Raw genomic sequence first — 19936 nt, forward strand, 5'->3', positions numbered from 1 at the left:
CAAAATGCACGGCCGGGCACGGGGTCTGTCCCTGGGATCAGTTCTGCTCCATTTGCACCTTGCAGTTCATTGTCCCATTCCAGCTTTAGCCCCTGCAGTCCCACCCTGCTTGTTTTTCTCTCTCCAGCCCACGGGGTTTGTGCTCTTGGGCCTGAGATTTGGATCATTTGTCCTTGGTGCCCAGCTGGAGCAGGAATTGTTTTGTCTCCCTGCTCTGTGCACAGAGCTCACCATCCCCTCATGTGAACCCAGACCCACCCACTAAAGCAGCACAGAACCTGAAAAATATAAAATCCAAACCTGAGGCATCAGGAGGAGGGGCAGAGGCAGCTCCTGCCTGGCTCAGGGCTGTTGGGAGCTGCTGGTGACTCCAGCCAGGATCCAGCCAGGAGCTTTGGAGCAGATCAGGGTCAGGAATTGGTTTTTCGCTGGCTGGTGCTGCAGCAGGGTAAATGCTGCTGTCAGAGCAGGGGCTGTTGTCGTGTTGCATCTCCCCTGGTGGGGTCAAGGCTGCGCTGTGCAGCCATCAGTGAGCGAGAGCACACGGGCGGGAAGGGGCAGGAAAAGCTCCGGAGGGTTTGGGTCAGAGCTGCGGACAAAAGGCTCTTTGTGCCCAGAGCTGACAATGACAAATAAAGAGGAACCTGTTGATCTAGGGGAGTAATGGAGGACTAGGGAGAGATCGCATGGGGAGGAAAAGACCTTGGCTGTTTGTCTGGCTGTCAGTCTGGCCCTTCATTAAGGCACTTCGCTTAAATTAAATATATTTTTAAAAAATTAAAATCTAAAATACAAAAAAACTCCTAAAACTTTAAATCTATAAAGTAAAGCTTCAACCCCAAATTTAATATAAAACCTTAAAAAAAAACTTCTAAACTTAAATATTAAAAATATAAATTTGTAACTTTAAATAAAAATAAAAACATTTAAAATTTAAAATAAAAACACTTTAAATAAAAATATTACAATTTAAAAAATTAAAATATTAAAAATTAACTACAAAATAAAGAAAAATTAAAATACAATGCTATATAAATATATACATAGGAAATGTATTAATATATAAATATACAAATATATGTAAATAATATTTAATGATAATGTAATTATATTTATAATATGTAAATAATACAATATTCTATTATTATATATAAATATACATATATATTTCTATATAGAAATGTATATATTTACATATATTAATAGAATATTGTAGTATTCTATACAATAACATAGAATAATACTATATTATATATACAGTATATAAATAATATAAATATATAATATATAAATATTATACATAATATTTATTATATTTATGATATATAACGATATATTATAAATAATATTATATATTTATATATAAATATATAGATAATATATAGTAAATATATATTTATAAATATATAAAAATATATATATAATAAATTAAAATATAATAAATTTAGGTATCGTAACATACTTAAGTAAAAAAACTTAGACTATAACATAAACATAGCACCAAAATTTAGGCTCTAACACATAACACGAGCTCCTGTGCTTTTTTCCTCTGCTCCTCGCTGGCTCCCAGCCAGCCCCGAGGCATCAGGACAAGAATCCGTGTTTGCAAAGCCCTGCGATGGCAGCAGCAAGGCTCAGCCCCGCTGTCTGTCCATAAATCCAGGACACAAAGAAGAGCGGTAACAAAGCGCCTGTAACTCAGCAAAGTTCCTGGAAGGAGCCCAAAAGCCGTGTCTAATGCTAATAATAAGCGTATTTCCCAAAGGTAACATTTGATTTCTCTCCAAAACGAAACATATTTGAAGCTCTGCCTGGTTGGGGTTGTACAGGAGATTAACTGGGGTGCTTTAATGTGTGGCTGGGTTTGTAAAGCCTGCAGCCAGCTCTGGAGGAACTGCCCCAGCCCTGACAAGAGCCACAAAACCCTTCCCAGATGATGTGGTGTTTTTCACAAGCAAGCCTGAAAAATCCGGGGCAGGGCTTTGGGTCTGTGGCACGCACATCTGGCCAGTGCAGAGCCCGGAGCGGCGTGCACAGAGCATGCTGACCAGAAATGTTTGTGCTGAGCATCGATGGGCTGCCCAGAATGACCTCCAGAGCCTGCAGAGCACCGTGGATTCCTCCAAAACCTATCCCAGCCCATTATGTGCTGGAATGCACCCGAGTGCACCAGGGAGACCGATGGAAACGGGGGGGATTTGGGACAAATCAGGGTTGTGGAGGGGGGGAAATCACAACAGAATGCCTTCCCCTGTTTTATTTATTTATCTTGATTTATTTATCTTGATTTTTTAATCTTGATTTCTTTATCTTTCCAGCTGGGGGAGGGGAGGTGAGCCCCACAGGGAGAGGGGCCCTGGCTGCCCTGTGAGCGTTTGCAATCAATGCAGATAATGCACTTGGAAGTGCTCTCTCCTTTACTGGTTTTCCGTAAACTGCTGGGCACAGCTTCCCAGTGATAATGGCAGAGCTGTGCCTGTGCCAGCAAGGATTGACTTCCAAATAAAAATGGAGAGTGCAATTCCTTGGGATGGTTTAGTCTGGGAGCTCCCTCGGGGTTCCACCTCTCCTTCCTGTGGAACAGAGCGTTCCTCCCTTCCCTGGAGTTTATCCCAAAGACACAACAAACCCAAACATCCTCCTCCTCCTCCTCCTCCTGGAAGTGCCTGCTCAGGGAGGTCTGGAGTCCCCAGCCCTGGATGCTGAGCTTCCAGAATCCTGGAATGGTTTGGCTTGGAAGGCACCTCAAAGCTCTCCTCACTGTCCCAGGTGTCCAAGGAATTCTGGATGTGGCACTCAGGTGACAAGGTGGGGATGGGGCACAGCTGGGACTCGATGACCTTGGAGGGCTTTTCCAGCCTCAGGGATTCTGGAATTCCTGCTCCACCAGAGCCTTTTTCCTAGCACTGCTCTTCCTTCTCCCTTTGCCATCCTGATTTTTCCACCCTGGTTGTGGGTGATACATTCCCAGAACAGCTGGATTAGGCCTAGGGTTCAATTAGACTCATTAAAAGTATAAAATAATAATTCCTCATTAAAAATATAAACTAATAATTCTTTGTTCAAAGTGTAAACTAATAATTCCTCGTTCCAAGTTGGTTTGCCATGGACAGCCCCACCAGGGATTTAGCGCCTGATACTGGAGTTGGGGCTCAGCTTTTCTTTTAATGCTATTTTTAACTGGGGGGTAATTTTGGAGGGTAATTTTTGGGACTTGATGACTTTGGAAGGCTTTTCCAGCCTCAGGGATTCTGGAATTCCTGCTCACCAACCAGAGCCATTTTCCAAGCACTGCTCTTCCTTCTTTTGCCATTCTGATTTTTCACCCTGGTTGTGGTGGATTAGGCCTAGGGTCCAATCAACCTCATTGGAAGTTAAAATTATTACACTAATAATTCCTCATTAAAAATATAAACTAGTAGTTCCTCATTCAGGATATAAACTAAGAATTCCTCGTTCCAAGTTGGTTTTCCCTGGACAGCCCCACCAGGGATTTAGTGCCTGACACTGGAGCTGGGGCTCAGCTTTTTTTTAAATACTATTTTTTATCTGGAGGCAGCTCTATTTATCCATGCTTTGGGAGGGTAATTTAATGGGTAAATATAATCTTTATTAATATTTTCTTTGTTAACTCATTGATGTTGGTAAAGAGCTTTGAAGATGAAAGCGCTGCGTGCAATAAATATTAACGTTATTCCAACTTATTTGAATGTTGCCAGCATTCCAGCTCCAACATCTTTCATCCAAGAATCTCAAAGTGCTTTTCCAAATGTTAATTAATTTCCTCTCAGCAGTCCAGGGAGACACCTTTTATCAGCAGCATCTTCCTTTCCCCAAGGAGCCCTTCCGAGTGCATTTCACCCCACGGATCTGGGCAAACTCAGGGAATATGGCAGGAGTTGTTTGGGATTGATCCAAGAATTCCTGCCTCCCGTTTTCCCAGCCCTGCTGCCTGACAGCATTCCCTTCCTGGGAGTGGGGTGTGACACTCAGCTGCTTTTACTGGTGGCTCTTGAAAGAAATAAAATCAGACAAGGATCACAGGCCCCACCCAGGGCAGGGGAGGGAATTAAACTCTTCCAAATCAGGATGATCCCAATCAGGAATCCAGGAATTTTTCAGGATTTTTGATGGGAAGGAGGAAATAATGGGATCTTGAGTCAGAGCCTCGTAATTCTTATTTGAAAGACCATTATAGTGAAAATATGTTCTGAAATGCAGCACAGGGGAAGATCTGAGCTGAAGGAAATGGAACTCTTCCAAATCAGGATGATCCCAATCAGGAATCCAGGAATTTTTCAGGATTTTTGATCTGCAGGAGGAAATCTTGATGGGATGTTGAGTCAGAATCTCGTAATTATTACTTAAAAGACCATTATAATGAAAATATTTTCTGAAATGCAGCACAGGGGAAGATCTGAGCTGAAGGACAAATCACAATGATCCCAATCAGGAATCCAGGAATTTTCAGGATTTTTGATGGGAAGGAGGAAATCTTGATGGGATGGTGAGTTAGAATCTTGTAATTCTTGCTTAAAAGATGATTAAAATGGAAATCTTTTCTGAAATGCAGCATAGGGGAAGATCTGAGCTGAAGGAAATTAAACTCTTCCAAATCAGGATGATCACAGCCAGGAATCCAGGAATTTTCAGGATTGTTGATCTGCAGGAGGAAATCTTGATGGGATGTTAAGTCTTGTAATTCTTATTTGAAAGACCATTAAAATGGAAATATTTTCTCAAGTGCAGGTCTAAGCTGAAGGAAATGAAACTTTTCAAAATCGGGATGATCCCAGTAAGGGATCCACCAATTTCCAGGATTTTGATGTTTATTTTCTGATTTTTCAGGAGGAAATCTTGATGGGATGATGAATCAGAATCTTGTATTCCTTATTGGACAGACCATTAAAATGGAAATATCTTCTGAAATGCAGCACAGGCGAGGATCTGAACTGAAGGAAATTAAATTTGTCCAAATCACAATCATCACAGCCAGGAATCCACCATTTTTTCAGGATTTTTGATTTTTCAGGAGGAAATCTTGACGGAATGTCGAGTCAGAATCTCGATTAAAATGATTAAAATGGAAACATTTTCTGAAATGCAGCACAGGTGAGGATCTGAGCTGCAGAGCAAATGCTGCAGGTGAAACTTCTCCTGAAAATCCCTCCCCAGTCCAGAGGTGAGTGAGTGATGAGCCAAAAAAAGAAGATTTCGAGACAATGTGACTCCAGCAGGCCATGAGAACAATGAGAAGTTCAAAAATAGCACTATTGACTGGTGGAAAAACAACATACATATAATTTTCAGGTAATTACTGCAGCATAATTAGCTGGGTTGTTTTCACATGAGCCATCTGAAATGAGCTCTGCTTGCTGCTGGAGCTCAGCTTTATTTGCAGCATTCCCGTGACTCAGGGGATGCTGGAAGAGGAGGGATTGGGGGAAAAATGAAGATTTTTCTCCTAGCTGAGCCCACCTCAGGGCACAGCCTGGCTGCTGCTCCTTTATCCTGAGTTCATCCTGGGTTTTAGACAAAAAAAAAGAGGAAATTTGGAGCAAAATCTACTCTGTAGGAATTCCTTGTGTGGTCCATAATGGGAATTAGAGGACAGGAAAGAGACTCAAATTGGAACAGGCCTTTTTCTAGATCACTCTCTGGGAAAAATGATGATAAATTCAGATTATATAAAATATCAGCATTTTACATGCACTGTGTGAGTGCAGGGATGGGGGAACATCCTAAGGACTCACTCTCCAAGTTCTGGAAAATGTGATTTATTTTTATTTCTTTGTTTTATTGCCACAGGTTTTGCTTATTAAGAATCATTTACTATCTGTAGAAACAACTTCTGACTTAAGCACTGGGGCCTTAAAAAATCACTTTTAATTGGAATGAGAGAGTTCCTCCCAGTGAAACCCTGGGTTTGTTGATGCTGGAAGTCTGGAGAGTGCAATTAAAAGCCTCCCTCACCTCTGTGATGATATCTGGGAAATAAATGCAGCTTTCTGGAGTTTTCCTCCTCATGTTTGAATAGTTTTTTGGCCAATTTGAAGCTTCTGGAGAATCTGATGTTTTAAGTTTTGCCTGGCTTTGAATGTCTCAGCTCCCCAGGACCTGCTGTGGTTGCTTTTTACTCTTTCTTCTTGTGCTGCATCCACAAATTATGAAAATGGGTGCTAATGACCAAAAAAAAAAAAATCCTAATCGTGATTCATGGAAATGGAATTTTGTTGACAAAAAAAGGGGGATTTAACTTGGCCAAAGGAAATGCTTTTCCAACTGGAGATGAATATCTCAGGAATGACCACTTCTTCTCAGAGACAGAACCATTCCAGTTTTAATTTCAGAAAAAAACCAAAATAGAATAATGCAAATAAAGACCTGGAGAAAAGTAAGCAGATCCGCCCAAAAGGGGCAGTTTTTCCAGGCAAAGAAGTCCCAAAAGTGAATTTTAGGTGAGTGCAACGAAGGTGAGGGAGGATGCTGGGGCAGGAAACGCTGTCACCTCCCCTGGGCTGGCCACACCTCGTCCCAGTACAGACCAGCAGCTCCCAGAATCCTGGAGTGGCTGGGCTTGGAAGGCACCTCAGAGCACTCCTCCTCCTCCAGCTGTCCCCAAATCTGCTGCCAAGGTCCCCAAGTGTCCCCAAACCCTGTCCAGGTGTCCCTTAGACCCCCCAACCCCATCCCCAAAGTCCCTCAGGTGTCCCCAGCCCTGGTCCTGGTGTCCCTCACCCTGTCCCTGATGTTCCCAGGTGTTCCCAGTGTTGGTTTGGATGTCCCCAGTGCAGTCCCAAATATCCCCAGGTGTCCCCAGCCCCGTCCCCAGGCGTCCCCCCCTCATCTGCAGGCAGGTGGCCCAGACCAGTACAGACATGGACGGGGGACTGGGGGATACTGGGAGCTCCTCCCACGCCAAGATCATCCCGAGAATGCAAATCCTGGGCAAGAAGGGGCTGATTGTTGTGGCCATGGCCATTGTCCTGCAGCTGCAGGGCCCTGTGGGGCTGGGGAGTGACAGGGGCTGGGAACTCTGTCAGTCTGGGCTGGGAATACAGCTGGGAATTCTTTCATTTCAGGATGGGAACTCTGTCACTCTGGGCTGAGAATACAGCTGGGAATTCTTTCATTTCAGGATGGGAATTCTGTCATCTCAGGCTGGGAATACAGCTGGGAATTCTTTCATTTCAGGATGGGAATTCTGTCACTCCGGACTGGGAATACAGCTGGGAATTCTTTCATTTCAGGATGGCAATTCTGTCACTCCAGGCTGGGAATAAGGGCTGGGAATTCTTTCATTTCAGGATGGGAATTCTGTCATTCCAGGCCAGGAATACAATCTGTGTGTGCAGGGCAGTCCCAAAATGAGGTGAGAAATGTAAATTTTTTGTGAATGTTTGCAGGAATCGCAGCGGGGCAGAGTTTGTGCAAAGCCACGGCGCGGTGTGAACTGAGTGGTGTGAGCAGAGCCTGGATGGGAGGAGGGAAAATCCAGGGAACAGGGAAATGAGGGATGTGTCACCCCGTGACACTGCCCACGTCATTAACAATTACACAAACTCATTTGCATGTGCTTTCCATAGTGCCACTGCCGGGGTGACATTCCCAAACGCTCCAGGATCCCTAAATTCAGGTCTGAGCTTCCCCTCTGGGAGCTTCCCCCGCAGGAAAGGTTCTTTTCTAAGCAGCAGCCCTGGTTTGGGCCCAGCCTGGGAGAGGGTGGAAACACAATATGATATAATTTGGTCTGATATTGCTCTTGGATGTGGGTTTGGGGGAGATGTTTGTGCCAGCCCTCTCCACATCAACTTCCTGCTCAGCACAAGGAGCCACGTGTGTTGTTATAAAGTAAAAAATGGGTTTATTTTATCAGATACTGGCTGTTCCATTGTCTTCTCGTGCAGCCAAGTAATTTTCACTGAAATATGCCTCTTTTTGTCCCTCAGAAAAAGGGTATTTCACACATTTCATGCCTGCAACAACCTCAGCAATAAAGGGATTTTAAGGGCTTGGTTGTGTTTTCTATCAAGAAATAGTAACTGAGAGTCTCTCATTAAATCAGTTTTATTCGGGCTCAGAAATGCCCTTATATTACTTTAAAGCAAAGAGTAAATTTGGATTATTAGGCAAAAAGGGGAAACTCTTGGATACTGGGACTAATGAAAACAGTATGTTCTGAGAAAAAAATGCATATCTTTGAAAAGTATTATTGTGTCTGAACATGGCTTTGAGCATGTGAGTTATGTGACACGATACATTTTTGGGGAAGTTACAGAAGAGGAAAATAAAAGAAATGGGGAGTAGGAGACAGATTCTCCAGTCATTTATTTTACTGTGATACGGCCAAAAGGGGGAAATGCAACTTCGGAAAATTGGGAATTGAAAACAACAGAGTTTTGGAGGGTTTGAGGGAAATCTTGATCTTTCATTTTCTCTCCCCACAGAGGTTAAAAATAAAAAAAATACCGTAGCTTTAGCTCAGAAGCAGGACAACTGGAGGATGGTTTTGGGGCTGTTCCCCCCCTACTCCAGTTGCATCCCAGTATTTTCTTTTGGAAATGGAGAGAAAAGGAAAGATTTAATTTTGTGACAGATCTGAGTGCTGCCATCACTGCCACAGCTGGAGCCACTGAGAGCACCTCTGGAAATGACTGCATGTTGACAAAGGCTTTTTTTGGCAATAAACCATCATCTGAGCCTCGGGAGCAGACAGGAACAAAATTTCACTACATGTAAATAATAGCCTAAAAATAGAAGCGCAGATTGTTTTTCTCATTAAGTTCCTTCTCCATCCTTCAGTATATTCTGCACTGAAAAGGGAGTGACTATCAAAAAGCCCAAACTGAAAAAAGAATGTAAGAGCCTGGGTGAGGTTTGGCTGTAAAAAACACTGGCAGGACCATTTTAAACCTGATTTTCTGTATTCCCTTTTTTAGTTCTCTTCCTTATTTTACTGCAGCCGAAGCCATTCTGGGGCTGTTTTATTTAAAGTGAGTTTTGAGAGAGGACGCTGTGGTTTATGGCCACGTGTCAAGTTTGATAGTGTTGTGCCATGATTTAGCAAAACACTTGAAGCACATGTCCACATCCCACTGAATCTGGTAGGAAGTGAAGAAGCAGAGGGAAAGCTGTTTGGCTGTGCAGCAGCTTCATTCAGGGGGAAAAAATACAGAAGCGATTGAAATAAACCAAGGATTTGTCTCCACACAATTACAGAGCTTTAAGGCCAAATTCTTTCAAATTGATGTGAACTCATTGATCATATTAGATCATGATTATGACATGTGTTTAATAATTTCAAATGAAAGGGTTCTGCACTGGGCTGCCTCAGACCACTGAAATAGACGGGCTAATTATGGGAGCCGTGGGCGTGCTGGAGTCATCTGACTTTTATTTTTTTTAGCAATCTCACCGAGCACCCTGCCCCCTCCCCAAACCAGCATTTCAGACACCGAGAGAAATCTTCATTACACACAGGATTGTCAGAGTGCTGCTCATCAGCCTCCTCTAATTGCTGCTCATTTTCCGAGTGCTTCGTTTGAGCGCGGCAGAACTCCAGGAGAACAGCGGCCATCCGTGGAACTGGGATGAGGGATGAAGAAACGGGGTTGTCAGCCAGGAGTTCCCCCGATTTTCTGTCAGCCTGGAGAGTATTTCTGGGTGACACGCTTGGAAATGAAAAGTTTGGAAAGAGATATGAGTTGTTTGCTTTGTATCAGGACTTCATATGTCCTTACCATAAACAGGATGCCATCAAAAATCTGCTTATTGAACACATATAATTTATATATATGTTCATATATTTATTTATAGATGTTAATATAATTTATATATGTTCCTTTTCTAGGTTAAGTATATGTGACTTGTCCACTTTGGTCAAAATCCATACATTGTCCTGGATTGATGAGATGCGACACATCCTGATACCATTCCATTGTCATCCCTATTTACTAGGAGTTGTTTTCTTCAGGTCCTCATATAAATATTCTTACCAATTTGTATCAAAAAGCTCCTTAAACACATTTGACACCTGTCTCCCATTCTTCCCTTAACAGAAACTACCTACTTTTAAATCCTGGGTAACCCTCTGAGTCAAATGTTTTAAATTTAAATTCTGTCATTACCACTCGGGGTTATCTTACCCCAGGTTCCCTGCATGCCTTGTTCGAATCTGCAGAGTTGGGACATTAAAGATTTATTTTATTTTCAGTGCCCATAATCTAAGTGCTTTCCGAATGTAGGATGATGGATTTTATGGCAGCGATGGAAAAACAGAAGAAATTTGGTTTTCTTTGTTCCATTCGGTGCATTAAGGTGAAGGCCAAGAAGAGAAATTGTCATGGTGATATATTTATGGAATAACACACAGGTAGAAAGAAGCTGAATCAAGCTATAATGACTTAAATACTAATATTTGATCCACCCAAATTCACAACTGATGCTGTCATCTTGCCAGGCAGAATTTCGGTAGGTATTTTCCCCTTTGGCTTGCTATTGAAAGAGCACAAATTTTATTCAAAATTGACACGAAATGAGCAGTTTTGGATCCCAACTCTCTGCTGTTTGGGACTCCTAAAACACCTGTACTGCTGTTCCTAGGTAACAGGAAAACCCGGGAGAACTCACGGTGATTCCTGAACTTCTCCGCACTAGCCCAGGGAAATAAAACTTGTAATTTCCCAAAATAAAACTTATAATTCCCTGAAATAAAACTCATCATTTCCCGCTTGGGGCAGACCAGGAGCCGGAGGTTCCACCAGCGCCCGCTGAGGTACCCCGGCCCCATCCTGTTCCACTCCTAAAGGTCTTAAACCCGCAGATTAAGTAGCAGGAAGCGGAGTTCCAAAATCCCATTTTAATCAATTTATTTATTACTGCAGGAAGGCGCATCCACCGCTCCCCTGTGGCGATCCGCGGGGCCGAAGGGAGCCGGGGCGCCCGGAGGGACCCGCGCCCCTCACGGAGCGCGCAGCGAGGCCGGCAGCACCGCGGGGGCCGCGCCGCGCACGGCGAAACTTTACGGGCAGGGCGGCGTCCCCACGGCGTCCCGGGGCGGCTCGGGAGCCGCAACGAGAGCCCGGCGGGTGCGGCGGCCGCGGGCCGAGGGCTCGGAGCGGCGGCGGGGCCGGCTCGGCCGAGGAGGCACAAAAATGGCGCCGCGATTCAAACGCTGCGCGCTGCGGGCGGGCGGGGCGGCGGGGGGGGCGGTGTCCCGGCGGGGTTCACTGCGCCTGCGCGCAGAGTCGCAAGATGGCGGACAGTGCGGAACTAAAGGTAAAGCGCAGCTCCGGGTCCCCCCGCGGCGCCGCCGGGGCCGCGGCCGAGACCGGCCGGGGCGAGACGAGCCCCGCCGGGGCGGCCGCGGCGGAGCCCCGCCGGCAGCGAGGGCTGAGGGGCGGGGTGGGTGGGGAGCGGAGCGCGGAGCTGCCACCCCTCGCCGCCCCCCTCGCCGGCCGCGCTCCGCCGGGCGGCCCCGCCGGCAGCCGGGGCAGCGCGGGCGGCTCCGCTCCGTGCCCGCCGGGTCGGGCCGCGCCGCCGCGGGCGGAGGGCGGCGGCCGGGGGAGCCCCCGCGGGGTCGGCGCGGCCGCTGCCGGGGCGGGGGACGGAGCCCCGGGCGCCCCGCGAAGTTTGCAGGGGAGTCCGGCGGGAGCGACCCCCGGCAGCGGCGGCGCCCGCGGTGACAGCGGGGGCAGCGCGCCGGGGAGGCCGGCTCGCCGCCCCTCCGGTAAATAAAGAACGTCACAAGCAGATGTGGAGGAGTTCCGCGGTGTTGAGCTGGCGGCCGTCCCTGTCATCCTGCGGAACGCGTGGAAACGGGGCGCTCCGAGCCGCCCCGCAGCCCGGCCGGCGCTGCCCGGGCGGGGGTCGCCGCGTTCGGGGCGGTTTTGGGGGATTTTTTTGGGGGGGTTTTGGGCGCTCACCCGCGGGGCAGGAGCGGGAGGAGCTCTGCCGAACGCGGAACTTCGGGTTTCCTAACGCGCAGGAGAATCAGCCGTTTTGAGGAAGAGCAGGATGGATGGAGGGTGGTAAGGGTAAGCATCCGCCTCAAAATCCCAGGAAAGCACCCCCTGAAACTTTGCGGGCGCTTTGAGGCCGTGCGTGGGTGCAGACTGAGCCCTGCACACCCGGCAGGGTGCTAAGAGTTGCAGAGTTTCCTCGCAGTTGTCACAGGGTCGGTGTTCACCAGGAGGGCTCCTGCCTCTTGAAGTTCGCAGAGTGAACGGCACGAATCAGGTGGATGTGAAATGTGTACGGGCACAGGCGTGTTAAATGTGTAGCATAAACTACGGAGTATGTCAGGTATGACTAAGGAGATATTTTGTCTTTACCTTGAGGTTTGGTAGATCTCAGTTTTCTGTGTATCAAAGGTATCGTGCACTTTCGTTTTTAGATGCTTAAGGAGGTGTCAGCAGGTGAAGAAATATCAAATCTTGGGTGTGTTCTGGCTTGTGTGGGTCAGGAGCCTTCAGATCCTCCTTTAAATCCTCCTCTGGCCTTCGTTTTTCTGGCTATCCTCAGACCACATTGTTTTGCTTGAGCTGTGTAGTCCTTAAGCCTTTTTTCTTTTCAAACTCCTCTTCCCACATAACAAGATCAGAGGGTTAAGATGTGACTCCAGCGCTCAACTTTTTGTTAATTTTAGCGTGGCAAATGGAATAGAGTGTTTTGGTAAGTAACTGCGAGAGTTTCGTGGTGCACAGCAGCCAGCTTGGCTTTATGTGATGCCTTTATTAGCAAGAGGGACTCCAAAGGAGTTCAAAGAGATGGGAGATAGGGAATAAAGTCATTCCAAACCTCTTTATTGATCCCTGTTAGAAATCTCCTTATTGAGAACCAGCAGAGAAAATTCAGAGGTTTTTTTTAAATTTATGTTTCCTAAAGTGCTGTTGCTGCCTCAGGGATGTGGAGGGTAAATGGCAAAGTTACTATTTTATTGTCAATTTCAGTTTTCCGCTCAGGTTATGATTGGAGTGGTACTTGCAGGCAGGGACGGGAGGATGGCTCTCTGTGAAAAGTTGGGCTTTTTTCTGTAGCGACAGGAGCGTGGCAGTTTGCTTAACAAAAAAAGTAATTACTTCATAAATTCATACTTGGAAGAGCTCAGGACATTCTGAATTTTTTTGTCTTTAGACTTAAAAAGGTGCGTGGGTGGGTCCTGCTCTGTCAGGAAGGAGAGGGGGCACAGAATCTCCTGCTCGGGCTTGGAGCTGTCACCCTGCAGCTCTCCAGGCTCTCAGGTGCTGCAGGAGCTGAGTGCTCCTCAGAAAATTGTGGCTTTTGGAAAACTCTGACATCGTGGCTGGGGATGCTGGCTATTTTTTAAGCAGGAGTAAATCCCCAGAAAATGCGCTTTTAAGTTCTTTTTTTTTGGGAGTTGAAAGGTAGCTAAGGGAGGGTTTGTGATTAAGACTCTGCTCTTTGAAGAATGACCGGTGAATTCCTTTAATTATTTTCTTAGGTAAAGCCTTGTACGCTTCTCCTCTGATTAATTAGCAAATGGGATTGATTTCATGTTTAGTAACCTTTAAAAACTAAAATCAGCTGTAGTACTTGGGCAGGGACTCTTTTGGCTGGCCAGAAAAAGTTTGTCAGAAAAACTTACTCAAGTTTCTAAAACTTTGTTGCCTTCCTGTGCAAAGAACCCAGGGGCTATGTGTGGGGAGCATGTGGAAATTAGGGAATGTGATATGATGGGTGCTATTGCCAAAGGAAAATTAAAGTTCTTGCTCCCTCCAGAAAAACAGTGGTCAATCTTATTTGCCACAATTTTTCATGGAGTTTTAATCATGAAATTGCCTTTCCTGTAATCTATTTTCTTACCACAAGCAAGAGCCTTTCAGCCTTTTTTGCCCCCATTTGTGACTGTTTGTTCTGCGGGGAAATAAATAATCAGATAAGATGAAACACAACTTTGCAGATCCCGGCCTTGTGAGGTTCCTGAATTCCTGGGTACTCAGGAAGGTTGGGGTAAATTGAAGCAGTATGTTTTCCTTTCTGCTGCTGAAATAAGGTAACTGCAAAGTTTGTTCTTCTGCAGAGTTCTCCCTCACTCCATAGGCTGAGGCATATGTGAATTTTCCTGATCTTAATTACTATTCCTGTCTAATTGCACCCAGACTCTAATTTATCTCAAGGTAAGCTATTTAAAGCTCTTTCTAATTGGAAGGAGTATACTTGAGTGATTAAATCTTTCCTTCAATATTTCTTACATCTCTTTAAATTGGTTATTAGATTGTTGTGATCTTTGCCTTCCACTCCAGCATTTTGGAAATCATTACACAGTTTGCAATAATCAATTCAATTAACCACGGATCAAAGAATGAAAAAGAAAAGCTTATGTTCAAGTATTGTCATTCTTGATACTGTCCTAAGAAGCTGGTTTGGAAAGCACATGCTGGGAGGTTTTCTCCTTTGTTCTCTCTCCTTTTAAGAAAGTGCCTTTGGGGATTGAAGAGATCCCTGGTGTGTTTCTTGTTAGACATAATTTATACTTAAAAAAAAAAAAGTGAGCCAAGAGTTTGAATGAAAATTCATCACAGCATTTCCACACAATGGTGAGGAACACAAACCACTTAGAAATATTCTCAGTTGGGAAATACTTCTCCCTGCAATCCAGGGAGGTGCTTTTGGGATAACAGTGACAAATGGACCTGTGGAATTGCATCCCTAAGTTTAATAAACATAATCTACCTGTTTCAGTGTTCAATTAGAATTTTACACTTCTGCATTACAAGCTCTTCCTGCTTAATCCTTTTCTAAGTTGCTGAGGTTGTGTGTTGCTGAGATTAAAGTAAATATAATCCACTTTTCATTGTTATCTGAGCCCTTGGATTACGTTTGCTGATGCTCTAATTTGGTGTGTGCCAGCACAATTGTATTTTTCACTGGTTTTTGGGCTGGATATCTTTTTTTTGAGCTTTAGGTCATCAGCACTGGGGTTGCAGATATCAGAGGGATAAAACTGGCAGCTGAACTGTCCAAGCCTCAATCCATAACCCTTTTCTATTGCCAAGAAACTCCAGATTGTTGCATGCACGTAAATACAGTGCCAGAGACCTTTGGGTAAACCTTCCCCATCCTGGGAGGATCTCTGGGTCTGTGCAAGTCAAATTCACTTGAGGAGGAAGCACCAGCATTTTGTAGTAATTATTTTTAATGGATTTACAGGTGATTTTCTTTTGGTTGTAAAGGTATTTAGGAATCCCAGTTAGAAGCAGGTAGGAGATGCACCTTATTCAGCTTTATTGCATGAGAAAAATGTTCCTGCAGGGAGGAGAAGTGCTCAGGACTGCCTGGCCATTGTAAGAATATTCATGGCTCAGGCACACAAGAGGAACAGTTAACAACATCCCATGGAGCTGGGGTACCTCTGATCCTGAAGTTATTTATAGGGATGGAGCCTGAGTGCTGTGGTTTAGAGCCTGCCCTGCATCCAGCAGAGCCCAGGGAGGGCAGGCTCGTCCCTAATGCATTTGGCACGGTGGGATGGAGTTCCTGGAATCTCTTCTCAGGGAAATCAGCCTCTCATCAGTTCTCTTCAGTGCCATTAGAGTGAAAACCAAACCAGAGCTTCAGGCACTTGAGGCTCGAGTGCTCCCTGTAATTGTTCTGAGATACCCCCAGCCCTGTCCTTTCTCTGGAGCATCTCCCGGAATCCTTGTTTGTCCTAAAGCTTGGGATGAGGTGAGGGCTGACCCTTTAGAGCATCTCCTGGAATCCTTGTTTGTCTTAAAGCTTAGGTGAGGGTGGTTCTGACCCTTTAGAGCATCTCCTGGAATTCTTGTTAGTCTTAAAGCTTAGGTGAGGGTGGTTCTGACCCTTTAGAGCATCTCCTGGAATCCTTGTTTGTCTTAAAGCTTAGGTGAGGGTGGTTCTGACCCTTTAGAGCATCTCCTGGAATCCTTGTTTGTCTTAAAGCTTAGGGTGAGTTGGGGGCTGACCCTCTGGAGCATCTCCTGGAATTCTTGTTTATCCTGAAGCTTGGGGTGAGGTGGGCTGGTGCTCTCCATCCCTGTGGCATTGGGCTCTGCTGAAACGATGGAATTTGAAGCCGTAGTCCCTTGGTTGCTTGGGAATCAGCATTTTGAGAGGGTTAATTTTTGGATCTCTCAGTGTCCCAGAGGATTTGTGGCTGGAGAATGGATTTTTTCTCTTGGGGCTTTTCTCTTACACGGGGTGTTGGTGTTTGGCTCTTGGTTCCACGAGGAGAGAATTTCACCTCCAGGCCTGAAGTTGTGTCAGAAATGTCTCTTTGCTTTTGCTGCTGTGCTTCCAGTGTAGAAACTTTTGCTTTGCAGGTGCCCTTCTAATGGAAAATTTGGCTTTATCACCCTCCATAAAAAGTAGTAAAAGCCTTTTGAAAACCCCAAATTTCAGGGAAGAATGCAAACATGGCTTTTATGTGAAAAACTTCTCTGTAAATACCTTGTGTGCCTCAGCCTGTGCTGCCCTCCTTCACCTCTGATTTACAGAACTGTGCCTGCAAGAATCACAAATAAATGTTTGTGTTGTTCCTGAGCAGGAGAAAAGGGGAAATGCCCATCTGGAGTGACTGCTGGGGCAGCTGGATTTTGGGATCCTCTTGCTGAAGCTCAGGTATTGATTGTGCTCTGTCACTGCTCCAGCTCTGTGCAGACCAGTAAGTGCTGAGAGTGTTGGTTTGGGCTTTTTAAAGTGGAGATGATTGGATTTTATGATGCAGAAATTGCACGTAGTACCTTCAATAGCAGTCTGTTCATGGAAACAAATGCCTTTCTTAAAAGTAGAGTGAGTAGTGAGAGCAGATACTCAAAAATCTTTTGCTAGGGAGGGGGATGAGGAGGAGAAAGGAGCTTACAAAAGACTGCTTATTTCTGTAATTTTACTCAACACTATCAAAGCCATTTCAAACGTAGTCACTGCCATAAAATGTGGCTATTTCAAAGTAAATTAAAAGCTTGGGGGCTACAAGACAAACTAGAAGTATTAAAGCTTTGAGAATAGATGCAGCTGAGGATGGGGCCAGGAGATGGTAGTTTTGCTCTGATCTTGCAGGTTTTCAGGCAGAATTCTGTGGAACCAGGTGAACGGGATATTATTGTCCCTTCAAACCTTTTCTTCTCCCTCTTTGGCCGAGGCTCCCGTGGCTGGTGCAGCTGCATTGATCCAGGAGCTGCTCAGCAATTTGCTTCATCTGGTTTTCCCTTTGGGACTGGGGCTGGCTGTGGCTGTCCCTGCTGGTCTGTTGTGTCCCTTCAGAGCGCTCTGCAGATTGGATTCCAAGGCTAGGGAGGAGTGGGAGGGTGTTACGGGCTTGTCTGGAATATGGGAAACAAAGAAATGAAAAGCCAGGGTACAATTAGACCAGAGGTCAGCCTGAGCTTGACCTTCACGTCTATGGGAGATGATATACAAGAGATTTATATGGGAAGTGGCAGGATAATTAATGGGAAGGAAGAGGAGCCTCCTAAAGGCTGTGCTTGGGGAGAAGGGAGCCCTGGGCCCTGCAGCAGAGCAGGGACTCCTGGCCACGTGGAAGTTTATTTAGGGGACAGAGATAAGTGCTGTCACCTCATGGGCTGCACTGCAGATGCTCTGCAGTGAACTTCCCGTGTTTGGGTTAGGAAATGGGAATGAGCTGGCTGGACCCATGGGAGTAAACATGGCTGGGCCCTGCCTGGGCTGCAGGAAATGCTCCAGTGGCCATTTCCATCCGGGAAGGACGCCTGACAGCAGGACAGGGAGCAGGGGGCAGCTCCTATCTCTGCCCTGCTTTGGGCTCACACAGCCAGCAGCTCCTCCTGCACAAATGCTGGAGCATCCCTTTATCTCTGTAGGGACTTCCTTCCCTGTCCCTTATCTGCTTGTGGTGTATCCTGAGTGCTTTTTCCCAGTTTCCAGCCCCAATGTAAATTGTCATGCTGAATTCTTTAAACCAGAGTTCAGCAGGGCTCTCCCGTTGGTTTTTCATGGTGTTTCTTTCTGTTTGACACCTTCTTGCTCCTTGATCCTGAGCACCCGCAGATCATTCAGTGATTCTGGCTGGGAGGGACTGTGGACAGGATCAGCTGTGGGGTCAGAACAGGTCACTCAGGGCTTGGTCTGAGACACCTCCAGGGATGGAGATGGCACCACCTCTGTGGACAGCCTCTTCCCAGGCTTAGCTGCTTTCATGGTGCAAACAGGGTTGGTTTGGCTTTTTTTGGTCTCCATCCTGAGCCTCCTCCTTCAGCTTGTGCTGTGTTCAGTGGGACGATTATGGCTGTTTCCGTGGTGACCTCCTGGACACGTTGGAAGGTTGCCAGGAGGTTGCTCCAAAGCCTTTTCTCCACCAGGCTGAAGGAGCCCTGTTCCCAAACCTCCTGCCAGGTCATCCTGCTGGACCTCACTTCTTTGACACAGAATTTCTGGGAATGGGATTTGGGCCGGTGGTTCCATGCCACAATGCCGTTCTTGAGGAGTTTTTACTCCTGAGGATTTCTGTTCGTGCACATCCTCAGCAGTGTGCAAAAGTAGTTCCTGAGAGTGTCCACTGATCCCAGTGGAAAAGGTGGGAATTGCTCCCAAAAATTAAAATTTCATATGCAGTGAACCTTCAGAGGGGAGAAGGTGACACACAGCTCTTCACCAGGAGGCTCCATGAAATTATTGTCCATTTTGAAGCTCTCCCACTCCTTCCCCTTCTCCATTAAATCCATGGCTCTAAAGCACGTGGAAAACTGAGCTCAGTCTCCTCCTTGCTTGGCTGCAACACCTGAAGTTGCATCTTTTGTGGTCACAGTCAGTGGAGTGTGCAAACACGTGATGAATGTTCTCAGCAATTCGTGCTGGGCAGAACTTAGAGGCCTGGCTTTTCTAAGCTGGGCTTATACAAGATATTCAGCTGAAAAATTGGATTTACAGGATGGTTTATACAAGATATCCAACTGAGAAATGATTAGTTAGTGTGCAAAATAGAATATAGGATGAAAATAGCAGCAAAGTGAGTTTGCCTTGGCAGTTTAGCTTAGGTGCAGCTCCCTATTCTGTATTTTTTTGTAAAAAGCAGAAACCAAATGCAGTAGGGATAATTTGGTTCAGGTAAAATCTGTGATCTGAGCTGCAGGAGAGTCCTGTGAAGAGTTGTGTGGATGAGAATGTTTTTGATACATTCATTCCTCATCTTGTTTCTCGAGACTCCCTTGACAAAATGATCTCACTTCTGTGCAGATGTTGTATCTCGTTTCCCTGGTGCAAAATAAGAGCCTTTGAAGCAGTCCAAGTATTTGTGGAGATTTTCAGCTTCTTGGAAAAGCTGTTGGAGGCAGCTCTGCTCAGGCTCTGGATGGAGCTGTGAGTGCACCTAGAAATGCACAGCACCAGGAACGTGGGACACAAACAAAGCTGTTCTTTTTGGTAGGTTCTGTGTTGATTTAACAGCCTCTCATCTGTGAATCTGCTGAGGCCACTCCATGGCAGGGCTTCAGAATTTTTTTTATTTCAAGTATCAGAACTGTTGTTGGTTTGAATCACAAGGATTTGAAATAATATTTTTCTAAAGGGTGTCTACCTAGATTTTCATTCAGTTAATTCCTACTTTTGCCTCTTTGCTGGTAAAATGTGTCTGTTTCTGTTCTGCAGTGACATTTTTATTTGAGGCCCTCGACAGTGTCACTTGGCTTTTAGAGGAAATGGCTGAAAATAAACGTGTTAGAAACTGATTCTTAGGGATGGAAAAGTGGCTGTGATGGTTCAGACCAAGGGTCCATCCAGCCCTGTGGTGTCTCCTGCAGCTCCTGGAAATGTGTGAGTGAGGAAAAGCAACAACAGGGCAAAGTGGGAGAAATCCCCTCCCTGCAATGTTCCTCCATCTGCAGCCACTTCCAGCTCAGCCCTCTGCATCCAGTGGGGTGCATGAGCCATAATAAATCTATTTTCAAATGCCTTTCCAGGTTTCCTGGAACCATTATAACCT

General features: G+C 45.7%; 1 protein-coding gene across 2 annotated transcripts in view; it reads left to right on the forward strand.

The window, feature by feature from the left end:
- The first annotated feature begins 11239 nt into the window (after positions 1–11239).
- PIAS1 (protein inhibitor of activated STAT 1) overlaps positions 11240–19936 on the forward strand; it is a 51589-nt gene continuing 42892 nt past the window's right edge. The window contains exon 1 of one of the 2 annotated variants that reach the window (XM_030955190.1): positions 11240–11277. In XM_030955190.1, coding sequence (XP_030811050.1) covers positions 11254–11277 — 24 coding nt within the window. In that variant the 5' untranslated portion in view covers positions 11240–11253. Of the gene's footprint in view, positions 11278–11933; positions 12036–19936 lie in introns of those variants that run through there. The other variant, XM_030955191.1, reaches the window with a different exon arrangement.

Source organism: Camarhynchus parvulus, chromosome 10 (assembly GCF_901933205.1).
Source record: "Camarhynchus parvulus chromosome 10, STF_HiC, whole genome shotgun sequence".
Lineage (NCBI taxonomy): Eukaryota > Metazoa > Chordata > Aves > Passeriformes > Thraupidae > Camarhynchus > Camarhynchus parvulus.